Raw genomic sequence first — 27,512 nt, forward strand, 5'->3', positions numbered from 1 at the left:
TTTTGTCACAAGTTAGCGGAAAATGATGATTTTTTTTTTTTTTTCTTACAAAGTCTCATATTCCACTAACTTGTGACAAAAAATAAAAACTTCCATGAACTCACTATGCCCATCAGCGAATACCTTGGGGTGTCTTCTTTCCAAAATGGGGTCACTTGTGGGGTAGTTATACTGCCCTGGCATTCTAGGGGCCCAAATGTGTGGTAAGGAGTTTGAAATCAAATTCTGTAAAAAATGACCAGTGAAATCCGAAAGGTGCTCTTTGGAATGTGGGCCCCTTTGCCCACCTAGGCTGCAAAAAAGTGCCACACATGTGGTATCTCCGTATTCAGGAGAAGTTGGGGAATGTGTTTTGGGGTGTCATTTTACATATACTCATGCTGGGTGAGAGAAATATCTTGGCAAAAGACAACTTTTCCCATTTTTTTTATACAAAGTTGGCATTTGACCAAGATATTTATCTCACCCAGCATGGGTATATGTAAAATGACACCCCAAAACACATTCCCCAACTTCTCCTGAATACGGAGATACCACATGTGTGACACTTTTTTGCAGCCTAGGTGGGCAAAGGGGCCCATATTCCAAAGAGCACCTTTCGGATTTCACTGGTCATTTTTTACAGAATTTGATTTCAAACTCCTTACCACACATTTGGGCCCCTAGAATGCCAGGGCAGTATAACTACCCCACAAGTGACCCATTTTGGAAAGAAGACACCCCAAGATATTCGCTGATGGGCATAGTGAGTTCATGGAAGTTTTTATTTTTTGTCACAAGTTAGTGGAATATGAGACTTTGTAAGAAAAAAAAAATCATCATTTTCCGCTAACTTGTGACAAAAAATAAAAAGTTCTATGAACTCACTATGCCCATCAGCGAATACCTTAGGGGTGTCTTCTTTCCAAAATGGGGTAATTTGTGGGGTGTTTGTACTGTCTGGCCATTGTAGAACCTCAGGAAACATGACAGGTGCTCAGAAAGTCAGAGCTGCTTCAAAAAGCGGAAATTCACATTTTTGTACCATAGTTTGTAAACGCTATAACTTTTACCCAAACCATTTTTTTTTTTTACCCAAACATTTTTTTTTATCAAAGACATGTAGAACAATAAATTTAGAGCAAAATTTATATATGGATCTCGTTTTTTTTTTGAAAAATTTTACAACTGAAAGTGAAAAATGTCATTTTTTTGCAAAAAAATCGTTAAATTTCGATTAATAACAAAAAAAGTAAAAATGTCAGCAGCAATGAAATACCACCAAATGAAAGCTCTATTAGTGAGAAGAAAAGGAGGTAAAATTCATTTGGGTGGTAAGTTGCATGACCGAGCAATAAACGGTGAAAGTAGTGTAGGTCAGAAGTGTAGAAAGTGGCCTGGTCTTTCAGGGTGTTTAAGCACTGGGGGCTGAGGTGGTTAATATAGGTGCCGGTCCCAGTGGTGGGACCCGCACCTATAAGACAATGGTGGCAAATCCTAGCGATATGCCCCCATTGTCCATGATGAGACAACCCCTTTAACCCCTTCCCTACCGCCTCGTGTAAATTTACATTGGCGGTCGGGTATTTAAAAATGGCTCCCCCGCTAGTGACTGCAGCGGGCACCATAGCTGCTGGGTGCCTGGTGTTTTAAATAGCAGGCACCCGGAACTAATGAATGTGATCAACAATAACATCGATTGCATAAATTTAACCTCTCAGATGCCAGGATAAAAATATGGGAGTGCACGCTCCCAGCCGTGCACTGGCTTCCCCTAGTGAGGATTGGGGAAGCCGGAGTGTGTGATAGCCTCTGTATTCCTGAGTGAAACGAGGCTGCCGCATACTAGTTCCTATGGAAAGCCTGCCTGCGGCAGGTCTCCTTAAGAACATAGGGGCACATCTATTAAGACCAGCATTTTAGACACCGGTCTTAATAAGTCCCTGAGCTGGCGGTGGATCCATTCAAGTTATGAAGAGTCGCCGGCTCCCAAAAGTAAAAAAAAAAAACTATTTAAAAAATAAACATCAAAGTCTTCACCGCATGTGAAAACGCCTGTACTATTACAATATAAAAATATTTATCCCATAGGCCAAAAAGTGAAATGGAAAAAAGTCTAAATGGCCAATTTGCAGTTTTTTGTCACTTCATCTCCCACAAAAATGTTTATAAAAAGTGTTCAAAAAGTTAAACACACCCCAAAATAGTATCAATGAAAAGTATAGATTGCCCTGCAAAAAATGAGCCCCCACACAGCTCCATGCACATGAAAATAAAATAAAAAAAGCTATGGGAGTAACAATATGGCGATGCAAAGAAAAAAAAAATAGCTTTTTCCAAAGTTTATATTTTTTTCAGTATTAAAACGCAAGGAAAACTACACATATGTGGTATCGTAATCATACTGACCCAGAGAATGGAAATAACAGGTCAGTTTTACCGCATAGGAAACACTGTAAAAACAAAACCCGTAAAACTGTGTCGGAATTGTGTTTTTGTTTTTTTTATAATTCCACTCCATTTGAAAAAAATTTCCTGCTTCCCACTACATGGTATGCAACCGTAAATGGTGCCTATAGAAAGTACAACTTGTCCCGCAAAAAAACAAACCCTTATACAGGGAGTGCAGAATTATTAGGCAAGTTGTATTTTTGAGGATTAATTTTATTATTGAACAACAACCATGTTCTCAATGAACTCAAAAAACTCATTAATATCAAAGCTGAATATTTTTGGAAGTAGTTTTTAGTTTGTTTTTAGTTTTAGCTATTTTAGGGGGATATCTGTGTGTGCAGGTGACTCTTACTGTGCATAATTATTAGGCAACCTCACAAAAAACAAATATATACCCATTTCAATTATTTATTTTTACCAGTGAAACCAATATAACATCTCAACATTCACAAATATACATTTCTGACATTCAAAAACAAAACAAAAACAAATCAGTGACCAATATAGCCACCTTTCTTTGCAAGGACACTCAAAAGCCTGCCATCCATGGATTCTGTCAGTGTTTTGATCTGTTCACCATCAACATTGCGTGCAGCAGCAACCACAGCCTCCCAGACACTGTTCAGAGAGGTGTACTGTTTTCCCTCCTTGTAAATCTCAGATTTGATGATGGACCACAGGTTCTCAATGGGGTTCAGATCAGGTGAACAAGGAGGCCATGTCATTAGATTTTCTTCTTTTATACCCTTTCTTGCCAGCCACGCTGTGGAGTACTTGGACGCGTGTGATGGAGCATTGTCCTGCATGAAAATCATGTTTTTCTTGAAGGATGCAGACTTCTTCCTGTACCACTGCTTGAAGAAGGTGTCTTCCAGAAACTGGCAGTAGGACTGGGAGTTGAGCTTGACTCCATCCTCAACCCGAAAAGGCCCCACAAGCTCATCTTTGATGATACCAGCCCAAACCAGTACTCCACCTCCACCTTGCTGGCGTCTGAGTCGGACTGGAGCTCTCTGCCCTTTACCAATCCAGCCACGGGCCCATCCATCTGGCCCATCAAGACTCACTCTCATTTCATCAGTCCATAAAACCTTAGAAAAATCAGTCTTGAGATATTTCTTGGCCCAGTCTTGACGTTTCAGCTTGTGTGTCTTGTTCAGTGGTGGTCGTCTTTCAGCCTTTCTTACCTTGGCCATGTCTCTGAGTATTGCACACCTTGTGCTTTTGGGCACTCCAGTGATGTTGCAGCTCTGAAATTGTTCGATGATCACGCTTCAGAAGCTTTGCAATTTTAAGAGTGCTGCATCCCTCTGCAAGATATCTCACTATTTTTGACTTTTCTGAGCCTGTCAAGTCCTTCTTTTGACCCATTTTGCCAAAGGAAAGGAAGTTGCCTAATAATTATGCACACCTAATATAGGGTGTTGATGTCATTAGACCACACCCCTTCTCATTACAGAGATGCACATCACCTAATATGCTTAATTGGTAGTAGGCTTTAGAGCCTATACAGCTTGGAGTAAGACAACATGCATAAAGAGGATGATGTGGTCAAAATACTCATTTGCCTAATAATTCTGCACTCCCTGTATGGCCATGTGAATGGAAAAATAAAAAAGTTATGACTTTGGGAAGGCTGGGAGTAAAAAATGAAAATGAAAAAACTGAAAATCGCTGATCCTAAAGGGGTTATCTGACTCTTTGTAACTGATGACCTATCCTCTGATTTGTGTGACCATCTGCCTGTTAATGAATTAGGCGCATCCCTACTCCAGCACAGGGAACACCAATTTATTTGTATAGCACTTACATATTCTGCAGCACTGTACTGTTTTCGTTACTCACATTAGTCCTTATCCCTGTCTGGCCTGGTGAGGCGGCTGATGGCTATCACATCTGGGTGGAGGATGAATAGAGAGGGGGCAACACGACTGTTCTGTGGGGATCAAACATGCTTGTACTGTAAATGGGAGAGTCGAAAGGAATAAGTATAGATGGAACATGCATAATTTGGCAGATAGCTAACTCAAGCGTATAACTAGTTGTACTAGTTCTGGGCTACCCATAGAATTTAAATGCCTGGGCTGTTCATATTTAGCACTGCAAGGACATCATAGAAAAACACCATCACGTACAATTTTTCCCAGATTTTTTAAAATATTTTTCTAGGTATAAAATATTATAAACAAAAATTCTGAAATAAAAATGACATAAAAATAAAACCTCATATATTAGGAAAAATGGCTTAAGTGGGGTAAACGGACCAGTCTTAAACTAGTTAAATAACTGATTCTGAATAAAACAAAGTTATGACCTTCTAAGCTTAAAAAAAACTAAAAACAAACAAAAAAATAATATATTTATATATATACACACACACACACATAGTTCTGGTCATGGGGATTAATAAGATATGAATGCAGAATGTTACGTAAGGGTACTTTCACACCGGCATATTTTTTTCCGGCATAGAGTTCTGTCCTAGGGGCTCAATACCGGAAAAACTGATCCGTTTTATCCTAATGCATTCTGAATGGAGAGCCTTCCGTTCAGTATGCATCAGGATGTCTTCAGTTCAGTCCCTCTTACGTTTTTTGGCCGGAGAAAATACCGCAGCATGCTGTATTTTTCTCTCCGGCCAAAAATACTGAATACTTGCCGGAATGCCAGCATTAATTTTCATTGAAATGAATTAGTGCCAGATCCGGCATTAAAATTGCCACATTGATGGATCTGTTCTTCCGGTCCGTGCATGCGCAGACCTTTAAATCTGTGAAAAAATAAACACCGGATCCGTTTTTCCGGATGACACCGGGGAGACGGATCCGGTATTTCAATGCATTTGTCAGACGGATCCACATCCGGATCCGTCTGGCGACGAAACTGCCTGCCAGAATCCTCTGCCGCAAGTGTGAAAGTACCCTAATGCATACATTCGATTCACTATTGTTTCAGTTTGCATTGCTTAAGACACTTTCACTTGCTTTTGCAATTGTGCTAATGTAACGGTTCAATACATGACTTCCTCTTAAAATTGATTATATCAAATGGCCCTTCCTTCAAGCTAGCCTTTATAAAGTCATCTTACTGTCAGAGACTTGCATCCAAAAGAGAGAAGGTGAGACAGCTCCTGTTCCAGGGTTTATCATAGATGAGAAACGTCAACTCTTATAGTGCTGCAGCAGAAAAACAAGCGCAGCTTGTTTACACCAGACTTCACGATTTTGTTGTGTTATTTATATGTCTGATAATATATTTAATTCATCTTAAAAAATATTCATTCTAGGAGCAAGAAGATGCCTTCCATTAAGACACTTAGTTGTCTCCTTCTGGTTCTTGGATCGCTGCAGATCGTTACACCTTCTTTTTATGGTAATTCACCAATATTTTAATGTCGCTTTTTGATTGACCTCCAACATGACCTTCTTCTTCAGAATATGTTGCTTCTTGAATATCTTCTAATATAATAGCTTATATAGTGTGGAATTCAACAGCACATGTTGAGATAGATAGATAGATAGATAGATAGATAGATAGATAGATAGATAGATACTGTAGTCACATGGAATAGATAGATAGATAGATAGATAGATAGATAGATAGATAGATAGATAGATAGATAGATATAGATAGACTATATTTTAGTTCCCTCATGCAGACTGACCATTGTCTTTGATAGGATAATCCATCTAAAGGAGCATTTTTCATGGGTTCCAATGTTGGGTGGTCAATTATTACGATAGATACCTGTAGATAGATCTTCTAGTGCTGCCTTTTTTCTCAATTTTTTCAAGTTTCTGGATCCTGGTCCGTGATCTTGAGAGGTATAGCACCCAATGTTTGTTGAGTGTGCTGCTTATCTTTTTCGATTTTAGATAGATAGATATGAGATAGATAACTAGATAGGAGAAAGATATCTAAATCTATAGACAAACTAAATTTTCTGACATTTTAGTTCCCTGAAAACCATAGTCTTTGATAGCATAATCTAACTAGAAGAGCATTTTTCATGGGTTCCAATGTTGGGTGGTCCATGTCAAAGATTACGATAGATAGATAGATAGATAGATAGATAGATAGATAGATAGACTACATTCTATGTGACATATTTTAGTTCCCTCATGCAGACTGACCATAGTCTTTGATAGCATAATCCATCTAGAAGAGCATTTTTCAATGTAATGTGGGGTGTTCATCTCAAAGATATTTACGATGGATGGATGGATAGATAGATGGACATACGGACACTAGATAGATAGATAGATAGATAGATAGATAGATAGATAGATAGATAGATACTATATTTTCTAACATATTTTCAGTTTCCTCAAACATACTGACCAAGGTCAAAATGATTTTGGTGTCCACACCAACGATCCTATAACCCGATGAACCTTTACACCTGCAGATTATCTCTAGCAATAACCTTCTCTAACATCAGGCAGTGTAAAAGGGCCTTATACATGGTGTTGACTTCTTTCTCATCATCACTGACTTATTGTCCATTTATTTCTACTACTCAGATGGAGTGGAGGAGCTGGATAATAATCTTATTCTCAGCTCAGTCCAGAAGGCAAAGAAGCTGGTAGACACTGCATACAAGCGCACCCGTGATATGTAAGTCCTGTAATCATAAAATATAAAAAATGATATCTCATTGTATTATATGTAAGATCATCAAGGTATCACCGTCTGTCACAGGATCTGTTTTCATAAAGCCATCACTGTGATGATGGATTCATTTGATGGATACTGTTGGTTTATCATCTGGTTTTCTTCGGAGCTCCAGTGTTTTTGATGCCAAAAATAAATGAAAACTATTAGTGTATAGCAGTTGAGGCAAGTATGTTGGTATACTGTTTAACTTAGGAGCTAGATACGAGTCTCAGACTATCAGTAGAGATTTTAAAGGGGTTATCCCATGATTAATGTAGAAAATGAAAACCAGACATCATATAGTACATGACAATATCTAACAAAGCTAGAACCAACCCTTTACCTCACATGGATCCAGAGATCTCCCCAGACATTGCTCTGCTAGATTTATATCACACTAGAGCCTCTCATCTGTAGACAGCACTGCAAACATCAAGACTTGCAGATATTTATCTTCTACTATAATATACGATCATTCCACAGCTTTCACAATGATTTAGGATTGCATAAATAACAAGATAATGCAAATGAAACACATAAAGATTCCCTGGAGTCTGGGAAGATCTTTTGCATTATAATCATATTGCCTGCATGATTCTGCAGAGCATATAACTTACTTCCAGAATTGCTGAAACACAACGCTGTGTACAAAAATTTTCATAGTTTTGTATGTAAAATATGTTTTAAAGCAAGAAGTATAAAATCCGGTCACACAGAAGGCATCATCAGTCTGGACATGGTATGAGAGCAGCTGTAAAAAGTGCTCAGCTGGCAAATGATACAGTGGCATTTAATGCCAGACTGGCACATGAACGTACCTTCAAAATTCTTAGACTTGTAAGATTTATGCTTTAAAGACATGGGGGGGGGGGGGGGGGGGGGGATTTATCATTTGCTGTGTTTATGGTGCAAATTTTAAGTCTGGCTTTGGTGTACCAAATTTATGAATTGGCACTCAGTTTTATTAAATTTGGCATAAGTTGGATGTGGTTTCACCACTGGTAGTGAAAGTACGCCAGGGGGTCCTTGGCATGGTAATGCAACTTTTAAAAACATAGCACATCATAAATAAGCTTTTCACTCCTCTACTAAAAGTAGTGAGCCTTAGCAAATGTTGCACAAAATGCTGCACAACATCATTGGAACATTTTTACACCAGAAAATGGCATAGCAGATGTGATAAGTATCCTCCACACTTTTTACAAACATGGTCAGCTCAACTTGCAGGTCTCTTGCAACCCACATGTTCTAGAGATTGATGACAGGGGGTCCGAACTGCTGGATCCTTACAGTTTATGTTTTTAGAATAAGTGGAATCTTCTTACAGGATGAAGGCATCGGCCGAAAGACCACCATGTATATAATGCATACAGTTAGAGATGAGCGAATCGAAGTTGACGAGTGGAATTCAATTCAATTCATTTTGGATTCTGCCATTTTCCAGTGTGCTTAGTGCAGGCAGAGACGTTAGCAGGCGCTAGGGACAGTGCTAGGAAAGACTTCATTGTTCAGTGCCCCGTGCCTTAAAAATGGACCTCCACAGCAGCCCACCCCCTTAACTTTGACCTTTATAGCAGCCTTCCCCTTTAACAGTGACATTTATAGCATACCACCCCCTTGACAGTAACCTCCACAGGGGCCCGCCCCCTTAACAGTGGCCTTTACTGGACAGGGGCGTGTCCTTTTGAACAGCTCACTCTAAGACAGCAGTACTGTACTGTCTAAGTGTGAGCTACAGGGAGAAAGTCACCCTCCCTCCCTGGAGGGAGCGTGGCCTAACCAGATTTGGGCTTGGCTTAGTGGGGCCTAGAAGTGGATTTTTAACTTTATTTTTTCAATCTCAGTCGGCTGAGTGGGAGGGGGCGTGGCCTAACAGGATCAGGAGCGTGTCCTTTTGAACAGCTCACTCTAAGACAGCAGCACTGTGCTGTCTGAGTGTAAGCTGCAGGGAGAAAGTCACCCTCCCTCCCACCCCTGCAGCTGACAGAAGTTGATTTTTACCTTCATTTTTTTCAATCTCCGTCAGCTCAGGAGTGGGATGGGCGTGGCCTAATCAGATAAGGGGCGTGACTTAGCGTGACCTGGAGGCGGGCTTTTAAGTCTTTTGAGGGTGGACACATTGTGGCAGGGGGCGTATCTGGGCTCCTTCCTGCAAGAGTGACGCCCCTCTGGGCACCTTACTGGCTCATTTGCATACCAAATAAACTGGGTTTTCACAGGATAAAAACATCTATTGCTGGAACAAAGGCACATCTAGAAATAAGGTACTAAGTGCTATTAAGCCATAGTTTTACTTCAATAGCAATTATCCTTGTGACAGATTCCCTTTAAAGCTCTCCTACAGCAGTGAAGATAAATGGCTGGGTTGTTATGGAAACCTGGAGTAAAACTGTGTATGTGGAGGATGGAGGACCTGCGAGCTTTTATTGGCTGATAAGGGTCATGTGACCAAGCTTCTATTGGCTAATGCATTTTATTGGGAATATCTCAGGAACGGTACGTCCTAGAGAGCTGAGACCTCACACACACCTACACTCAGCTTTATATATTAGATTTGTAGCATAGGGTGGGTTCACATGACGTTTTATGCCTGTATTTGACGTATACGTTACAAAAAAAGGATACAAAAACGCATCAAAAATGAATTTCTTGTATCCCGTGACCAGAGTACGGTAAAAAAAAAAATATATGCTTTTTTTTTACAATGGTAAAAACTAAATCCTCATACGTTTATTTTTAACAATGGAACTCTATGTTGAACAGATGCCCCTGTATGGCATCAGTCTGAGGCATCCGTTTAACATATACATTTTTGTGTACGTTAAACGGATGGGAAAAACGTGATGTGAACCCACACTTATGTGGTAGTTAAGGGAGGTGTCCATTCTACAGCAGCTCTCTACCTATCACAGCTCAGGAGGCAGTTGAAGGATGAAACTGAGCATGTGCGACCATCTCAGTGAGCAGGACAAAGAAATAAGAAAAAGAAGAACAAGCGGGATGCACTATACAGAAACATTATATTAAATAACTCAGTGACTATACACAATTTTTAATTCCATGCAATTACAAATTTATTCAGAAATTTATTCAGAAAACAAAATCACACCTGACCCTGTCAATCAAAGTGGAGAGGGCGCCTAAGCTACAGAGAGAGCAGAGCCTTTTGGTGTAATGGTAAAGCCCCCGTTGCTCCTAGAGTCTCATTTACATATATTAAAACATCCCTTTTCTCAGCCATGCGGCCACATAGAACATGGGACCAACACAGACGTCTTCAGATCCCAAGCACACATATAAAAGGTCAGCCAGTTTCATAGGTACAAATCTGCTGACAGATGGCCTTTAATATGACATAAATTGGTTATACAGATGGAATGGAAAAACAGTAATGTGAACAAATGATTGGAGGTTGTTCTGGTATAAGTATTGTGATATCATATTGGGTTGCTTTGCTATGATAAGTGTATCCTAACTGGATTTCTCCTACTTTAAGCCTTAAAGAGCGTCTTAAGAAAGGAACTTTGACTCCGTCTGATGTCATGTCGTACTTCAAGCAGCCTGTGGCAACAAGCCGCAATCACATCCGTGCCGCTGATTACATAGAGGCCACCTTTGAACTTCTGACTGAGAAAGTTAAAAGCATCTACAGTCGACCTTTCAACATCTCAGGTACCAGAGGGAAGGGGCATATGGCTTAGAGCAACAACATTCATTGTAACGAGTGAATAACACAAGTTTTCTGTTCATTAGTTATTGGGATATTAGTAATTGCTCAGTATATCTTATATCTGTTGTCCACAATAGCATAGTTAAAGGAAGGTTCAGGCTTGGCTGCATTCAATCGCAGTCTTCAATTCCCCCAATATGTTAATCCCAAGGATCCAGGAAGCTGACATCTGTGGTGCTTTTCTACAGGGACCTCACACCATAGCTTTTAGAGCTGTTCCACTTGTGCAGGCAACTAACGTAGATGAAACAAGAAATCACAAGACAGTTTAATTAAGGAACACCCTAATCTTGAGTTGTAATTAGTCTTTATGTAATCACTAAAGATTCAGTGTAGTGCCCTAGCCTTGTATATAATCGTCCTAATACTTGGTGGGGCTCCCCCACACACCTAGCTCTACCTGCACCACCCTAGCTACAGTCCCTATCCTAGGTACACCCCTACCTACAGCAGCTGCTCACCTGGACTCCTCAGTATCAAGAATGTGCAATCATCACCATAGGTATCAGTCTCCTGAGCGCTTGTAGTGCATCCGTGTGCTAGAAAATAGTGATAAGTGAGTCTTAGGCTAAGTTCACACGGGCGTGACGTATTTGTTCAGGATGCGTCCCGGTGTATTGCGGCAAACCCGCGCGAGTAGGTACCCAATTGCAGTCAGTTTTGACTGCGATTGCGTTCCGTTGTTCAGTTTTTATCGCGCGGGTGCAATGCGTTTTGCACTCGCGTGATAAAAAACTGACTGTGGTACCCGGACCCGAACTTCTTCACTGAAGTTCAGGTTTGGGTTAGGTGGTGTGTAGATGTTATTATTTTCCCTTATAACTATGTTATAAGGGAAAATAATAGCATTCTTTAATACAGAATGCTTAGTAGGTGGTCAATTGAGGGTTAAAAAAAAAAAAAAATTAACTCACCTTCTCCTCTTGATCGCGTAGCTGCCGGTCTCTTCTTACTTCTTTAATCATGAGCTGCCGGCTAAAGGACCTGTGGTGACGTCATATCACATGGTCCATCACCACGGTGATGGACCATGTGATTGGACCATGTGATATGACGTCACCACAGGTCCTTTAGCCGGCAGCTCATTATTAAAGAAGTAAGAAGAGACCGGCAGCTACGCGATCAAGAGGAGAAGGTGAGCTAATTATTATTATTTTTTTAACCCTCAATTGACCACCTACTAAGCATTCTGTATTAAAGAATGCTATTATTTTCCCTTATAACCATGTTATAAGGGAAAATAATACAGTGAATAGACTGTCATCTTAGCAACCATGCGTGAAAATCGCACCGCATCCGCACTTGATTGCGGATGTTTGCGATTTTCACTCAGCCCCATTCACTTTTATGGGGCCTGCATTGCGTGATAAACGCACAATATAGAGCATGCTGCAATTTTCACGCAACGCATAAGTGATGCGTGAAAATCACCGCTCATGTGCACAGCCCCATAGAAGTGAATGGCTCCGGATTCAGTGTGGAAATCTCGCCCGTGTGAACTCAGCCTTAGGGCCCTTTAACACATGTTGATGAGAGCATAAAAATGCTTGCTGGTCAGCGGTACCATCTCCTAGTGTAAACGGAGGATGAGCTGCCTGCGCTATGAAGATTGAAGGTTCTTTTAGACAGTCTGATTTCAGCCTGGAATGGTTTCTAAACGATGATATAAAAAGTTGAGCGATTTTTATTTGAAAGACCTTTTAGACGAGCCAGTGCACACTAAAAGGTAGATGAATGATCATCAGTAAGATCTATTCAGTTTGCATATTGTCAGCTGCACATCCCTGTTCACACAGGGAGATGTGCTGATGACATTTTTATGCTAACTCGTCCGACGAAAGAGCGTTTTCTCATTTGTTATCTGGTCACTGTCCTGTTTACACTGGGAACAAGCTTTGGATGGATGCTTTTTTGGCCAATCATTAGGCAATGTAAAAGTGGCCCAGAAAAGGTCTGAATGTTTGTATTAATTAATTGTTCCCCTGGGCCTTTTCTTTGCCTATATAGTGCAGGATAGGCTACTGTTAAATAATAAGATATGTGTGTATATCTTGTGTGTATCTGTTTTATTTGCTGTGCAGTCTGTGGGTTGTCAGCCATCTTGATTCTGTCTCTCCTCGGATATGGTTTTCCTAATAAATCCTACAGTACCCATCATGCCTGGCTTTGCAGAGACAGAGGGGGCAGAGTCTTATCACACTGCACTGCTCTGCTCTGTGTAAAGGCAGCAATGACTGACATAGAACTACACTGGAGAGTCAGCACACACAGATAATACAGACAGGCAGTGTGAGTGAGGAGATTTATATAACTGCAGCAAATCACTGTATAAACTCAACTGCTATACATTTGCACCCCTGGTCCTTTAGATAGAGGAGACATTATACAGGGCGGCCTACGAAAAAGTTGCCCTCCTTCAATATCTCTAAATCAAACTGCCTAATAGTAAACCTGTCTTAGTTGTCCACAGCAACCAATCAGAGCTCAGATTTAATTTTTTCAAAGCCCTGTAGGAACTGAAAGCTGAGCGCTGATAGATTGCTATGGGCAACTAAGACAGATTTACTATTATACTTTGATTTGGAGATATTAGAGGTGGGCTACTTTTTAATGGGCGACCCTGTATCATCAACAGAACACAGGTTTATACAAAAAAAAAGATGGAGCGAGGGTAGGGGCCTGAAGGCGGCCAGGAGGGATTTGATATGTGATGATGTCATTCTGTAGTTCACAGGAAGCCAGCTACACAGGAGAGACTGATCTCCTGTTTACACATTTGAGCAAGCTTTGGGCTGCTGGTCAGACTTGAGGTCACATGACCATCATAAAAAGGTTCAAAATGTATGGATGCAATTAATTAGGTTGTAACAATTACACTGCTAGAGTACTGGTGGTGAGTTAGCTTGTCTAAAAGAATCCTAAGTCACACCTGACACAATTGAGTGTTGAGAGTATAAGAAAAAGCGCCAGCCGCTCTGGTGACCGGGACCATGGGGGCACACATAGGCAGGCATGCTCAGCAGATCCTGTCCCTCCCACCTCTTATCTGTGCTGCGGCAGTGACCATAACCCCTTGATATGAAAAGTGTATAACAATGAAACAAGCCAGCAAAGAAAGCAATATGGACAATCACAATACATTAGAAAGTGCATTGTATTAACTTTCTGTACATTATAAATGCCATTTGCTGAAGTGAGACAACCCCTTTAAGTCTGTCTAATAATCTGGAGCTTCTGATTGTTTGCGATCTCTTAGATTTTGTAGTTTGACAGGTTAAAATAATTTTACCCTACATGAACAAGCATTACAAATATGTTATTATGTGTTCAACAGACCTGCTGACAGTCAACCAGATAGACATGTTGCATAAGGTTTCTGGATATTCTTTCCTACATCTTCCAAAAGATTGTCCAGAAAGCCGTTACCGTACCTTCACAGGGGAGTGCAACAACAGGTGAGAAGAAGGCTTGAAGCTTAGGTCCGCCTTTAGAACCATTTTTTCTGTTCCGATGCATCAACAAAATTACAGCTTTTCAAAAAGTTTTCATTAAAAAATGTCCTGTTGATCTGCAGCTACAGCAGCTATGCGCAATTATGCACCTCCATGGTGACAGAGTACAAATCTGTCACCTTCTTCATGTCAACTTACTGAACTTGTAGCTGTAGAGATGCATATGTTTTTTTTTACAGATACTGTCTGTAACCATAGAGATGAATATGCCTGGATAAAAGCTGCAGACACAAAATAGGAAATTCTTAAAGCGAATTTGCCATCTCAAAAACAGTCCCCTTAGGCTATTTTTACACTTGCGGCAGAGTGATCCGGCAAGCAGTTCCGTCGCCGGAACTACCTGCCGGATCTGGCAATCTGCATGCAAATGGACAGCATTTGTAGACGGATCCGGATCCGTCTTACAAATGCATTGCAAGAACGGATCCGTCTCTCCGGATGTCATCTGGAGAAACGGATCCGTTATATATATTTTTCACATTTTTACAGAGAACGGATCAACGGTTGCGATATTTTTAATGCCGGATCCGGCACTAATACATTTCAATGTAAATTAATGCCGGATCCGGCAACTGATCCGGAACTTTGGACGGAGATAATACCGCAGCATGCTGCGGTATTTCCTCCGTCCAAAACGCCGTTCAGTGACTAAACTGAAGACATCCTGAACGGATTTGTCTCCATTCAGAAAGCATTAGGATAAAACTGATCAGTTCTTTTCCGGTATTGAGACCCTAGGACGGAACTCAGTGACGGAAAACAAAAACGCTAGTGTGAAAGTACCCTAAGCCCTTAAGCAGTGTATAGTGGAAGTAATGCCGAGTCTGGTTATGTAATTTTTATCTTCATACTTACTTGCATTCTGACATTGTGCTCCACAAACCAGCAGTAAAATGCATTGAGAGGACTCCTGAGCTCACACACCTAATGGAGAGGACTCAAAGAGGAGTCCACTCAATGCATTTTACTGCTGGTTTGTGGGTGCACAGTATCAGAATGCAAGTGAGTATGAAGATAAAAATTACATAACTTCCCCTATACACAGTTTACTCTAGTTTGGGGGTGTTTTGGGGCTAACAGATTCCCTTTAAATAACACAATTTTCAAAGTGACTTCATTCTTTACCCAAAACAGGGTCAGACTGGCCCACCAGAGGATTCTCTAGTGGGCCCAAGCTCTAACAATAATGGACCCCTAGTAAAACTGGGCCCTGATTTCCTCTGGTGGGCCCAAGGGACTTCAGTCTGACACAGACCTCGGATGCTTTGAGACTGGGACTGTAAAATGTTACATATACTAGTTCAACATGTGATTGCTAAGCATTTAGAGAAAAATGACACAGATTTTTGTTTTATCAGGAGATTTCCAGACTTTGGAGTTTCCAATCGTCCTTACGCACGCTTGCTGCCAGCCCAGTATGAAGATGGGAGAGGGCTCCCGAAAGGCTGGACAGAAAATCAAAGGATCAATGGCTTTACTTTACCTCTGGTGAGTTTGCAGACAGACCATATTTCATTGTGAATAAGGACTATATGAGCCTTCTGCAAAGTACATGGACTTCTTTGGTGCTGCTCAGATATTTCTGTTTCAGAATGTTCTTTCAATACAGCACAATTAGATACTGTATAATTCTCCCATACTGAAAACAACATTGGAGACTGTAAGTCTATAAGCAGTGCAGTAAGACTGCGCCAATGCAGTCTTCTGACATGTCCATAGGAAATGACATGAGATACAGTTTGGTGGAATTACCCATTAAAGGGCTTCTGTCATCAGGAACATTGTTATTAAACTGACATGTGCTAATGGCAGCTGAAGCTAACATTTTTTGTCCCTTCTTTCTAGGTGCTAGAGGTCCTAGAGGCTCCATTCTCCCTCCTCTGGCCGCGCCCTCATCATTTTGATTGACAGGGCCAGACAGGATGATGTAAACACTGCCTGGCCCTGTCAATCAACATGAGCAGGGTGCGGCCAGAAGAGGGAGAGTGGATCCTCTAGGTCTAGGAGTTGGGACAACACCCCCATTGCTCTTAGAGTCTCATTTGCATAAAATAAAAGTGGACTTTTCAGAAAAACGAAGACATCTAGAAAGAAGAGACAAAGGCTGTTATCTTCAACTGACATTAGCACATGTCTAAAGTCAGCCAGTTTAATAATGATGTTCCTGATGACAGAAGCCCTTTAAGGAAAACCTTAAAGGCAGTCTGGCACCAACACATTCACTGTTAACTACCTCAGCTGACTGTAAGGAGACCTTTCAATTAGCAATGCAATTTTCATTCTGGAGAACAAGTATTTTTAGCCCATGTGCAAATGAGCAGTTAAGTGCACTGAAGGTCACTATTTGCACCCTTATTCCTCTTGCTTCCTCTACCAGCCCCTCCTTCTCCTTGATTGACAGGACCAGGTTCCTGCATAGTCATCTCTCCTGGCCATGTCAATCTACATGGAAAGGGAGGGGCTGGCAGAAGAAAGAGCAATGGTGCACAGAGTGGCTTGGACCCATCCTTGGTGCACATAACTGCTCATTTTCATATGGATTAAGGCCTCTTTCAGACGGGCGTTTCGGGAAAAGGTGCGGGTGCGTTGCGGGAACACGCGCGATTTTTCAGCGCGAGTGCAAAACATTGTAATGCGTTTTGCACTCGCGTGAGAAAAATCGCGCATGTTTGGTACCCATACCCGAACTTCTTAACAGAAGTTTGGGCTTGGGATCGGGGTTGTGTAGATTGTATTATTTTCCCTTATAACATGGTTATAAGGGAAAATAATAGCATTCTGAATACAGAATGCATAGTAAAATAGCGCTGGAGGGGTTAAAAAATAAATAAAAATTATTTAACTCACCTTAATTTAACCACTTGATCGCGCTGCCGTCTTCTCGTCTGTCTCCTTCTTTGCTGAACAGGACCTGTGGTGAGCATTCATTGCAGGAACAGGACCTGTGGTGACGTCACTCCGGTCATCACATGATCCATCACATGATCCATCACCATGGTAAAAGATCATGTGATGGACCATGTGATGACCGGAGTGACGTCACCACAGGTCCTGTTCCTGCAATGAATGCTCACCACAGGTCCTGTTCAGCAAAGAAGGAGACAGACAAGAATGCTATTATTTTCCCTTATAACCATGTTATAAGGGAAAATAATAATGATCGGGTCTCCATCCCGATCGTCTCCTAGCAACCGTGCGTGAAAATCGCACCGCATCCGCACTTGCTTGTGGATGCTTGCGATTCTCACGCAACCCCATTCACTTCTATGGGGCCTGCGTTGCGTGAAAAACGCAGAATATAGAACATGCTGCGATTTTCACGCAACGCACAAGTGATGCATGAAAATCACCGCTCATGTGAACAACCCCATAGAAATGAATGGGTCGGGATTCAGTGCGGGTGCAATGCGTTCAACTCACGCATCGCATCCGCGCGGAATACTCGCCCATGTGAAAGGGGCCTAAAAGTACTTTTTTCTCCAGAATGAAGCAAAAGATCACTAAGTGAAATGCATCATTACATTCAGCCGAGCTAGCTCTACAAGACATTGTGCCTGGTTTAGAAATGAATTTCCTAGTCACAGATTGCCTGTAAGGACAAAAGTTCTAAGCTCTTTATTACATTTTTTTGACTGATGCCTAGATTTACTAACAGCTATCTTCTCATGCACTTCTCTTATATTGCAGGCCAGGGCTGTGTCAAATCAGATTATCCGGTTCCCAGAGAAAGAACAGACCCTGGACAATCATCGGTCTCTTATGTTCATGCAGTGGGGACAGTGGATTGATCATGACCTTGACCTGGCACCAGAAACACCATCAAGATCAACCTTTTTAAGAGGCATTGACTGTGATCACAGCTGTGCCCGGGAGCTACCATGCTTCCCCTTGCGGGTAACTTTTTGTTGAAAATATTTTTGAGTTTATTAGTGGTAAATCAACATGGAGTGATCAGATATAGAATACAAGAATACAGCTAATTGGGACGGAGAGCCAGTAGTTTTGCCGGCAATGCTGTTTGCCTGCACAATTGTGCATTAACAACTAATTTGAAAACCATTTGTGGTAAAAACTGCAGGTTGGTGCAGTTTTCAACCATGATGTGGCTGCTGCACGTCTCTAACCTCAGACACCATACAATCTGTGCCTATAAGCTCCTAAGGCCTGTATTACACCAATAGATTTTCTGACCAATCCATTGGTCAGATAATCTGTTGATATAATACAGGCCTAAGATATAAATCCAGTTATAGATAACGGTTATCTTTCTGGATCCCCCATCAGTCAAGTGTATAAGTTTATTTCAATATGGAGTGAGGCATAGACATTTGGCAGACCCATTTCTTGTTGAAATCCAGCATACTCAGTTCTTATTTCTCTCAACGGCTATCATCAGGGGTCTGTTAGGTGACACATAAGTTTGTCCGATCCTGCTGAAAACAATGGGATCAGCCAATCAAATGCATAGAAGCAGTCACTTATATCACTGTGCTATCTGTTCTTATTTACAACAGAAATGTAAGCTGTCCTTGTTATATTGGAGATGCAATCAATAAAATGTGAATACAATTCTTTTATGTGCTTGCAGATCCCCCCAAATGACCCTCGTATATCTAACCGCAGTGACTGTATCCCACTTTTCCGCTCAAGTCCCGCTTTTCGGCGATCTTCTCCAATACGTGAACAGATGAATATCCTCACATCATATATTGATGGCAGTCAAGTATATGGCAGCACAAATGAGTTGGCCAACAGACTACGTGACAGAACCAATCAACTGGGCCTCATGGCTATTAATAATAGGTTTAATGATAATGGACGTGCCTACCTACCTTTTAGTACAAATGGAATTGAAGAAGATTTCTGTCTGCAGACTAACAGGACATCTGGTCTCCCATGCTTCTTAGCTGGTAAGTTCTGTGATTTTTTTTTTTACTATTTATCTACAATTTTTTGCTTTTTTCATATGCCGACTAAATTCTACTGACTTTGGACACTGCTAAATAAAGCAGGGACTAAAACTGTCTAGGGACATATTTTAAATTTGAACATAAACTTTGGGTAATTCTGTGCACAGTGGATATATTGTTTTTGTTATCTTTAGGTGATGGTCGTGTCAGTGAGCAGCCTGGTTTAACTGCCTTTCACACACTCTTTGTGCGAGAACACAACCGTATAGCTACAGTGTTACGTAGGCTGAATCCTACCTGGACCGGAGAAAGACTTTTCCAAGAGAGCAGGAAAATAATTGGCGCCATTACACAGGTGAGACATCCTGGAAAAATCCTGATTGAAAAGGTTTCCATCTGACTGTACCATCCAGTCAACCAAATCATCTTCTCAGGGAAAGGCCTTCTTCACTAGCTAATTATTGGGCAAAAAAAAACTTTGATGACGATCATTGGCCTTGTGTAAAAGGCCCTGCAATCAGCCGACAGACGAGCATGTTAGATGGTTGATTGGCTATTTCATGATAGCATAAAAATTATATTGGAAAAATAAAAAAATAATGTACCGTAAATTAATGGTCACTCGAATGATCCAATGTAGCTGTTCATTTGGGCAATAGTTGCCTATGAAGCTCCTTGAATGAACACCAACAGACATGCTATATGTATCAGCAATAGAAAGAACTAAGAACACTGTTGTAATTCCATTTGAAAAATTGGTATATTTTGCAAGATCTAACAGAATTTTTTTTTAACAATCCTGGTCAATGGCCTGCAGGCCATGTCCTTGAAGCCATAGGCATCCTGTGTACCATGTATGGTGCCTTCATATGAAATGCTTTTCTGGGGCAAAATACCTCAGTAATACAGCATCTTTTTATTTTTATTTTTGTTAACTATTTGTCTTTTCATACAGAGAAGCAATATGGCCCCATAGAGCTCTGTAGATGCCTAATGAGAGCTGTGTATGTGCCTTTCTTAATCATATGTCAGCATGAACTGTGTGTGTGTGTGTGTGTGTGTGTGGCCTCAGTCTTACAAGGATATCTACAATACAAAATGTTTCATTTGATCATATAAGCAACAAATAAGTTCTTGTATTTTATTTTCCATTTGCCTTTTTTATATTCAGAAAATAAACTACAAGGATTGGCTTCCCCTGCTTTTGGGTTCATCAATGTCTCAGATGGTTCCTCCATACTGTGGTTACATCGAAACAGTGGACCCAGGGGCATCTAATGTGTTCAGCTTGGTCTTCCGAATGGGTCACACAATGATCCAGCCATTTATTTATCGATTGGTGGATAGATACCAGACCTCACGAAACTTGCCTCCAATCCCTTTGCACCTTACCTTCTTCAACACATGGAGAGTTGTAAGAGAAGGTACATGAATAGACTTTCATTATGTCATTATGTGTTGCAGTTTTAGTTGATTGGACATGTAACTTCCAGTTATGGTCTGATGTTTAAGCATTTTTGTATCCAGATGGATTCCCATATTTTGATAAAATGTTAATTTCTTACTGGATTAATGTACAATTTTGTTTTGAACAGTATTTCTCAGTTTTTTAAGCAAATTGCTACCAAGAATCATACACAGTACTGAATCTATTAACAACCAAACATAAGCACAGTGCAAGTACCCCTAGGGCATATTTGCCAATTCTCCCAAAATGTCTGGTGACAACATGAAAGCTATAATCTAATCAAAAAGTTAACTAAAACTAGGGTTTACTAAGGTTTTTTTTTTTTTTAAAAGTGTGCTCTACAAAACAATTTTACTTGTTTTTACATAGGGAAGTGTCTTTTGACTTTGTGAAGCACACAGATCCAAACATATACCTATGCACCTGGATCACAGGGCAGTTTCATTTTTTAACAGAAGAACATGAAATAAAAGCTGCTGTTATTGGTTTTGTTATGGGCAAAAAAGACAGTTTTTCTTTCAGTTTCATAAATCTTCCTTATAGTGTAACTGGAAAGGCAACTACAGGTTTCCAAGGTATAAAGCTCGTTCTCTGGAAATCCAACGTAGATATGCCTTTATACTACATTTTTTACATACACAACTCTCTTTGTTACTACAGGAGGTATTGATCCTCTTCTTCGAGGCCTCATGGCAAATCGGGCAAAACTGAACAGGCAGGACCAGATTCTGGTTGATGAACTCAGAGAACATCTGTTCGAGCTGTTCAAACGTATTGGCCTTGACTTGGGAGCTCTCAATATGCAGCGTGGCCGAGACCATGGATTACCAGGTGATAATGCTTCTTGGTGATATAAAGGATGTATGAAAGCATAACTACAGTCTATAGATCAAAATAAATTCCCCCAATGTTTCTATTGCAGTATCATTACTATTCAGGGATCGGTAGTCCATGTTACTGCCCCGTATATTGGAATGTGGTCTGTTACCATGACCTTGCTTTGCATATAACACATTTTATTTTTTTACCTTTTAAATATTAAAATAAACTGGAATGCTGCACCTACTTTATAGAGAAACCTGTCATCTGAATACCACCATCATTTATTAAAAAGGGTTATTTGTAATGTAACAGCTTGAAAATGGTCTGTTTCTATAGGGTACAATGCATGGAGAAGATTTTGTGGACTTTCTCAGCCCAGAAATGTGACTGAACTAGCAGAGGTGTTGAAAAACAAGCCACTGGCTGAAAAATTCATTTCTCTTTATGGTACCCCGGAAAATATTGACATCTGGGTGGGAGCTGTTGCCGAACCTCTGCTACCATATGCGAGAGTTGGTGAACTGTTAGCTTGTTTAATCGGGAACCAGTTCCGCAGAACCCGTGATGGAGACAGGTGAGTACAGCAGCAAATAATAGTAGATATCGATTTTCATATGTAAACCCCAGGGGTTGAAGTGTAGCAATCACAGCTGGTTCCTGATGGACCCTAAAAAGCCTTTTACCACATAAGAAGACACCAGTATATGGAAGGTGGAGGCCCTGCATTGGGGCTCGAGAACATTGCTTAGTGTTATTCCAAGGCTGACAAATTAATGCAGATAAACAGTCACAGTGTTTTCTTGTACAAACTGCACCTACCACTTTGCAAGGAAATGTAAGGGAACGTAAAGGGGTACATAATCTAACCTTAAAGAGGCAGGGAAAGGGTTAAAGGGGTATTCCGGTAAAGTAACTTAAATTTTTTTTTTTAAAGGCTGTGACCCAACCAGAACCCATACCTATACATATAACCAGAGCTTCAATTTACCAGGCAATCCATTTGTCTAGCTCCTGTGTGAGCCTGCAACACACTGAGAGTATCATGGCGCCTGATCTTCCCTCACAAAACTTCAAAGACTACAATCCCCACAATCCCTAGCTTTCCTGCTGTGAGTGTTGATGTTTATTGATTGGCTGCCAGATATACAGTCCGGTCACGCCCCCTCTACTCAGTAATCACCAGCACACTAACTCTACCTTTGTTTCACAAGATATTTAGCTAGAGAATTGATAGCAACACACTGAGCAAGCTCGTTTCCAGGGGGTTTGCTCGTCTTCCAGGGGTTGCTTGCTCATTGTTCAGGGGAGTGCTCATTGTCCAGGAGATGATCCTCTTCTGCGGGCTGCACAGCTACACCGCAGAGCGCTCCCGAGCATGCCTCCTGTCAGTGCACGTGGGTGGGTGCGGATATATGACATCACTGAGCCAGCCTGCGTATGTGCCGGCACACATGTGTTGGCACCTCACCAGATCTGCAATATGCAGTGCTGGAGTGGGGACCGGCGTCCTGTGTAACAGAGACAGAGGATCAAAAGATTTGATGTGCCCCCAACTGGACATATTTGTCCAGTTGCCCGGGCTGCTCCACTCCCCAGCAGGCAAACGTGACTAGGCTCATGTGTGCCTGCAGGGGAACCTTTTAAAGAGGACATGTGTGTATTATTTCTGGCACTTCCTTATCAAACTGATAAATGAGGTCAGGCGATCAGAGATAGGAGCTATACATCATCTGACTGGATTCAGAATAAACATAAAGTCTGCACATGGACCGACAGTTAAACCCTGTATCACAAAAACTGCTAAAAGTTTTTAATAAAAACCAATTGCAAAAATGATTTTTAGCCCAAAATGAGTAGAATGTAATAAAAAAAATGCCCCTGAAGGTGTTCATAGACTTTAAAAAGGTTTTCCAGCATTAAGGTGTTTAACAGATATGCTCACCTTGCTTACCTCATGTACTTCTTCCCCATGCTTTTTTTATTTTTTACAATTTGGACTCTCCTGACCTATTTTCACCATATAAACCAATCACTCTGGTTTGTTTCTATGGCTGGGTTCACATCACGTTTTCCCCATCCGTTTAGTTTAACGTATATGTTAAACACATGCCTCAGACTGATGCCATACAGTGGCATCCGTTCACCATACAGTTCCATTGTAAAAAGAAGTACACGTTCTTTTTACCGGACTGTGCAGGATAAAAGATTGTGGTGTGCTGCGTTTTTGCATCCCTTTCTTTTTGGAATGTATACGTCAAATACAGGCATAAAATGTGATGTGAATCCACCCTATCCTGTATGTAGCACTTCCTGTTGCTGCATCCAACCAAACCCATAATGCACTTCTCCTTTCTCAGCCCCAGCACTGCCCCTAACAACACCCAGCTAGTTTATAGCTCCTCCCACCCTGTAGTTACATAGACACTCCCCTGTCACTGCCCCTTTATGGACATAACATCACAGCAAATAAGAGCTGCATGGACATGGTCATGTGACCACAGCCCAGAACAAAGGATAGAAGCAATACAGGTAAAAGAAATACATTACAAAATTACAGCTCCCTTCATAAATGATTATTTTAAAGGATGTTGATGCAAACTGGAAAAGCCCTTTAAGGTTTCCAAACAGTGACCAGTGTGCTTGCTAGGCAATTCGTAAGTAAGTTAGTGCAGCTGCTTAGCAAGAGGAACCATTACCAACTGGTGATGTTGTGCATGTGTGCTGAGTAGAAGGCAGAAGGCACTTCTGTCTGTAGGAATGTTATACGATATGGTTGTTCTGGTGTTTTCCATAATACTTTTGCATTATATTATTGTAGTGGTTCAGTGAAGCGAAACTGATCATTATCATATATTGCATTTACAATTTTCTTAACAGATTTTACTATGAAAGATATACCGAGTTTACAGCAGCTCAAAGGGCAGCTATAGAAAGAGTGAAAATGTCTCGAATCATCTGCGACAACACAGCAATCACCCAAGTTCCTCAAAATGTGTTTGAAGCAAACACCTACCCAAGAGATTTTGTAGATTGCTCCAAGATTAGCCCTTTTGATTTGAGCCCTTGGAGGAGAAGGAAGAGCGGATCAGGTATGAGTTTCAGTAGAGATGATACATTGTTGAAGTGGCAATAATCAGTCAATTTCATAGACCTTTGCCTACATTTTTGTCATGTTCAATTTTCAATTTAAAAAGTTGTGCTCTGCCTAGTCAAGTTAGATGTCAGAAAAGTGGAGTAAGGCTAGTGACAAACCAGCACTAAAGCAATCTGGAAGACTGTAACGGCAGAGGGTTTCTTTTCTGATGGATTCTCTTTAAAGGAGTTGTCTCACTTCAACAAATGGCATTTGTCATATAGACAAAGTTAACACAAGGCACTAATGTATTGTGAGTGTCCATATTACCTCCTTGCTGGCTTAATTCATTTTTCCATCACATTATGCACTGCTCGTTGCCAGGGGTTATGACCACCCTGTAATCGAGCAACGGTGGTCATGCTTGCACACTATAGGTGGCCAAGACTGCGGGAGCACATAGGCATGCGTGCGTAGCAACTCCTGTCCACCTTGTATCTGCAATGCAGATTATGGCCACCTCATATGAGGCAATATGGACAATCATAATACATTAGTAAGTGCCTTGTATTAACTCTTCACATGAAATCTGCCATTTGCTGAAGCGAGAACACCCTTCTTCAAGCATATGTAGGTGCTAGTCAAAGCATAATGGCGGCATGTCACACAATGGCGGCTCTGACTAGCAGCTACATATGCTTGAAGAAGGGTGTGTTCTCATAAACCAGAAAAGTTGCAATTAATTGGTTCATGTATCAATGGAATCTTATGATCTAAGCCAGGGCTGGCCAACCTGCGGCTCTCCAGCTGTTGTAAAACTACATTTCCCACCATGCCCTGCTGTAGGCTGATAGCTGTAAGCAGTCTAGGCATGCTGGGAGTTGTAGTTTTGCAACAGCTGGAGAGCCTCAGGTTGGCCAGCCCTGATCTAAGCTTTGGCAGCCAAAAATAAAGACTACTGAATTGCAGTAAAATTTAGAGTGCTGTCCTGATATATTGAATTATGGTTGTCTAAAGGCCTCGTAGCAGAAGAGGCTTCTACTGGACGGGCACCAAGCTATTGTTACTAGGAGATGGATAGTGTTGTTGACACCCACTAAGAAGAATTTGCTTAAGTGAGACAAGCCCTTTAAAATAAACCTAACACATACTTACCAACATTGTAGGCACAAGTAGACTCCGCCACAGGAATGCCTCCAAATCACCCATTTATGAGTGGGGCTTATGGGCCCACACATTTTTACCCTGAGAAAGCCCAAAATTGCAAGGGACTGTCTCTAAAAAGTAGGGACAGTCCCTTCAAATTCTGAACTGTTGGCAACTATACTAACATGGAATAAAATCTACCTAATTCCACTGTACACTCTCAGGTTTTAGGGCTTCTGTTCCAGGCTGATCCCATTGATTTTAATGGCTCAATCAGGTTTCTTTTTATCCCACTGGGTAGAAAAGTGCCTCATACTATACTGGTCTTGCCATCGGAAAGCAATGTACAATACAATAAGCCCAGAAATCCAGTAAATAGGATTATATTTATACATATTCTAATGGAACCATCTGCTCATTTACCTCTCAAGTGGTGGTGACCTAGTTCAGATCCATAAGATAATCTCAAGACTTCTCAGACATAGAAAACTAATTTATATGTTTATATGCCATATGTCTTTACGTGTCATGCGAAATATGAATTTATCATTTTGTGTTTACCATTTTATTTTCCAGAGGTTGAAGATCCTGAAGAATAAAGGAGTCACAGAGGTAATATGATGGCCTGTCATGTTCCTCCAAGCTATGCCATGCCTTATATACAACTGAATGTCTCCCTGACATAGGCTAAGTGCTAAAATGAATGCTAATTGCCAAGATGCTGTAAGAACAGAAGAGTGTACTTTGCTGTGCGTGTAAAGTGGGAGACGTTACAGAGTCTGGAATCAGGACTGGTTGTAACTTCCTAATATCCTGTGCCACATTTGTCTGGGGACAGAGACTTGTTATGACTGAGAATTTACAGTGCTTTTAATTACAGTATATTACTATTAATCCAGGCATATTGACACTTGTATTATAACATTTTAATAAATTCTATTTCAATTCATAAAATGACTAAACTTATTTACTAATTCTAAGAATTGGACTAACTGTACACTGACTCTACCTCGAGTCTTAAAGGGCATCTGTCAGCAGATTTGTACCTATGACACTGGCTGACTTGTTGCATGTGCGCTTGGCAGCTGAAGACATCTGTGTTGGTCCTATCTTCATATGTGCCCGCATTGCTGAGAAAAATGAAGTTTTAATAAATGCAAATGAGCCTCTAGGAACAACGGGGGCGTTGCTGTTACACCTAGAGGTTCGTCTCTCTATGCAACTGCCGTGCCCTCTGCACTATGATTGACAGGGCCAGACAGTGTAAATGTGATCACACATGGCCCTGTCAATAAAAGTAGAGAGGGCAGAGCAGTTGCAGAGAGAGCTGAGCCTCTAGGACAGGGGTACTCAACTAGTTTTATTAAAGGTCCACATACCTGGGTCTGCAGTCAGGTGAAGGTCCGAGCTGAACGCCAACAGTAAAGATGCCATGCGATCATGTGATCCATGCGCGTGGGGCGCTCTGAAGTTATAGTGGAGCGCCCCGGGTTAGTCCCAGAATTAGTAATGGCCACATTAGTGGCCAGTAAGAATAATTCCCCCAGTAAGAATAATGTCCCCATTAGTGCCCCCAGTAAGAGTAATGCCCCCATTAGTGCCCCCCTTCTCTGCTTTTGCAAAAAAAATTAAAAAATTAGCATTCACCTGGCTGCGGTGAACATTCCCTGCTGACTGCAAGCTCAGGACCTGTGCTCCAACGTGATGACGTCTTGTAGGTCCTGTCCTGAGCTTCTAGTCAGCAGGGAGTGTTCTCCACAGC

The 27,512-nt window shown here is 41.1% G+C and overlaps 1 protein-coding gene across 1 annotated transcript; it reads left to right on the plus strand.

The window, feature by feature from the left end:
• The first annotated feature begins 5,516 nt into the window (after positions 1 to 5,516).
• LOC120994817 (eosinophil peroxidase-like) lies at positions 5,517 to 26,704 on the plus strand. Its single transcript, XM_040423644.1, has 14 exons — positions 5,517 to 5,551; positions 5,720 to 5,805; positions 6,957 to 7,050; positions 10,586 to 10,761; positions 14,154 to 14,274; positions 15,690 to 15,819; positions 18,019 to 18,225; positions 18,920 to 19,241; positions 19,436 to 19,596; positions 20,413 to 20,665; positions 21,370 to 21,540; positions 21,868 to 22,105; positions 24,409 to 24,620; positions 26,327 to 26,704. Exons 2-14 carry the CDS (start codon positions 5,730 to 5,732, stop codon positions 26,347 to 26,349), a joined length of 2,184 nt encoding a protein of 727 aa, XP_040279578.1. The 5' UTR covers positions 5,517 to 5,551; positions 5,720 to 5,729; the 3' UTR covers positions 26,350 to 26,704.
• The last annotated feature ends 808 nt before the right edge of the window (positions 26,705 to 27,512 follow it).

Source organism: Bufo bufo, chromosome 3, assembly GCF_905171765.1.
Source record: "Bufo bufo chromosome 3, aBufBuf1.1, whole genome shotgun sequence".
NCBI classification, from domain to species: Eukaryota; Metazoa; Chordata; class Amphibia; order Anura; family Bufonidae; genus Bufo; species Bufo bufo.

Bases quoted from the DNA above. Each gene is read 5' to 3' on its own strand.
- LOC120994817 (XM_040423644.1), top strand. From the start codon at position 5,730: ATGCCTTCCATTAAGACACTTAGTTGTCTCCTTCTGGTTCTTGGATCG. The intron at 10,762-14,153 runs GTACCAGAGGGA...TGTGTTCAACAG, and splicing joins TCGACCTTTCAACATCTCAG to ACCTGCTGACAGTCAACCAG. The intron at 19,242-19,435 runs GTAAGTTCTGTG...TGTTATCTTTAG, and splicing joins TCTCCCATGCTTCTTAGCTG to GTGATGGTCGTGTCAGTGAG.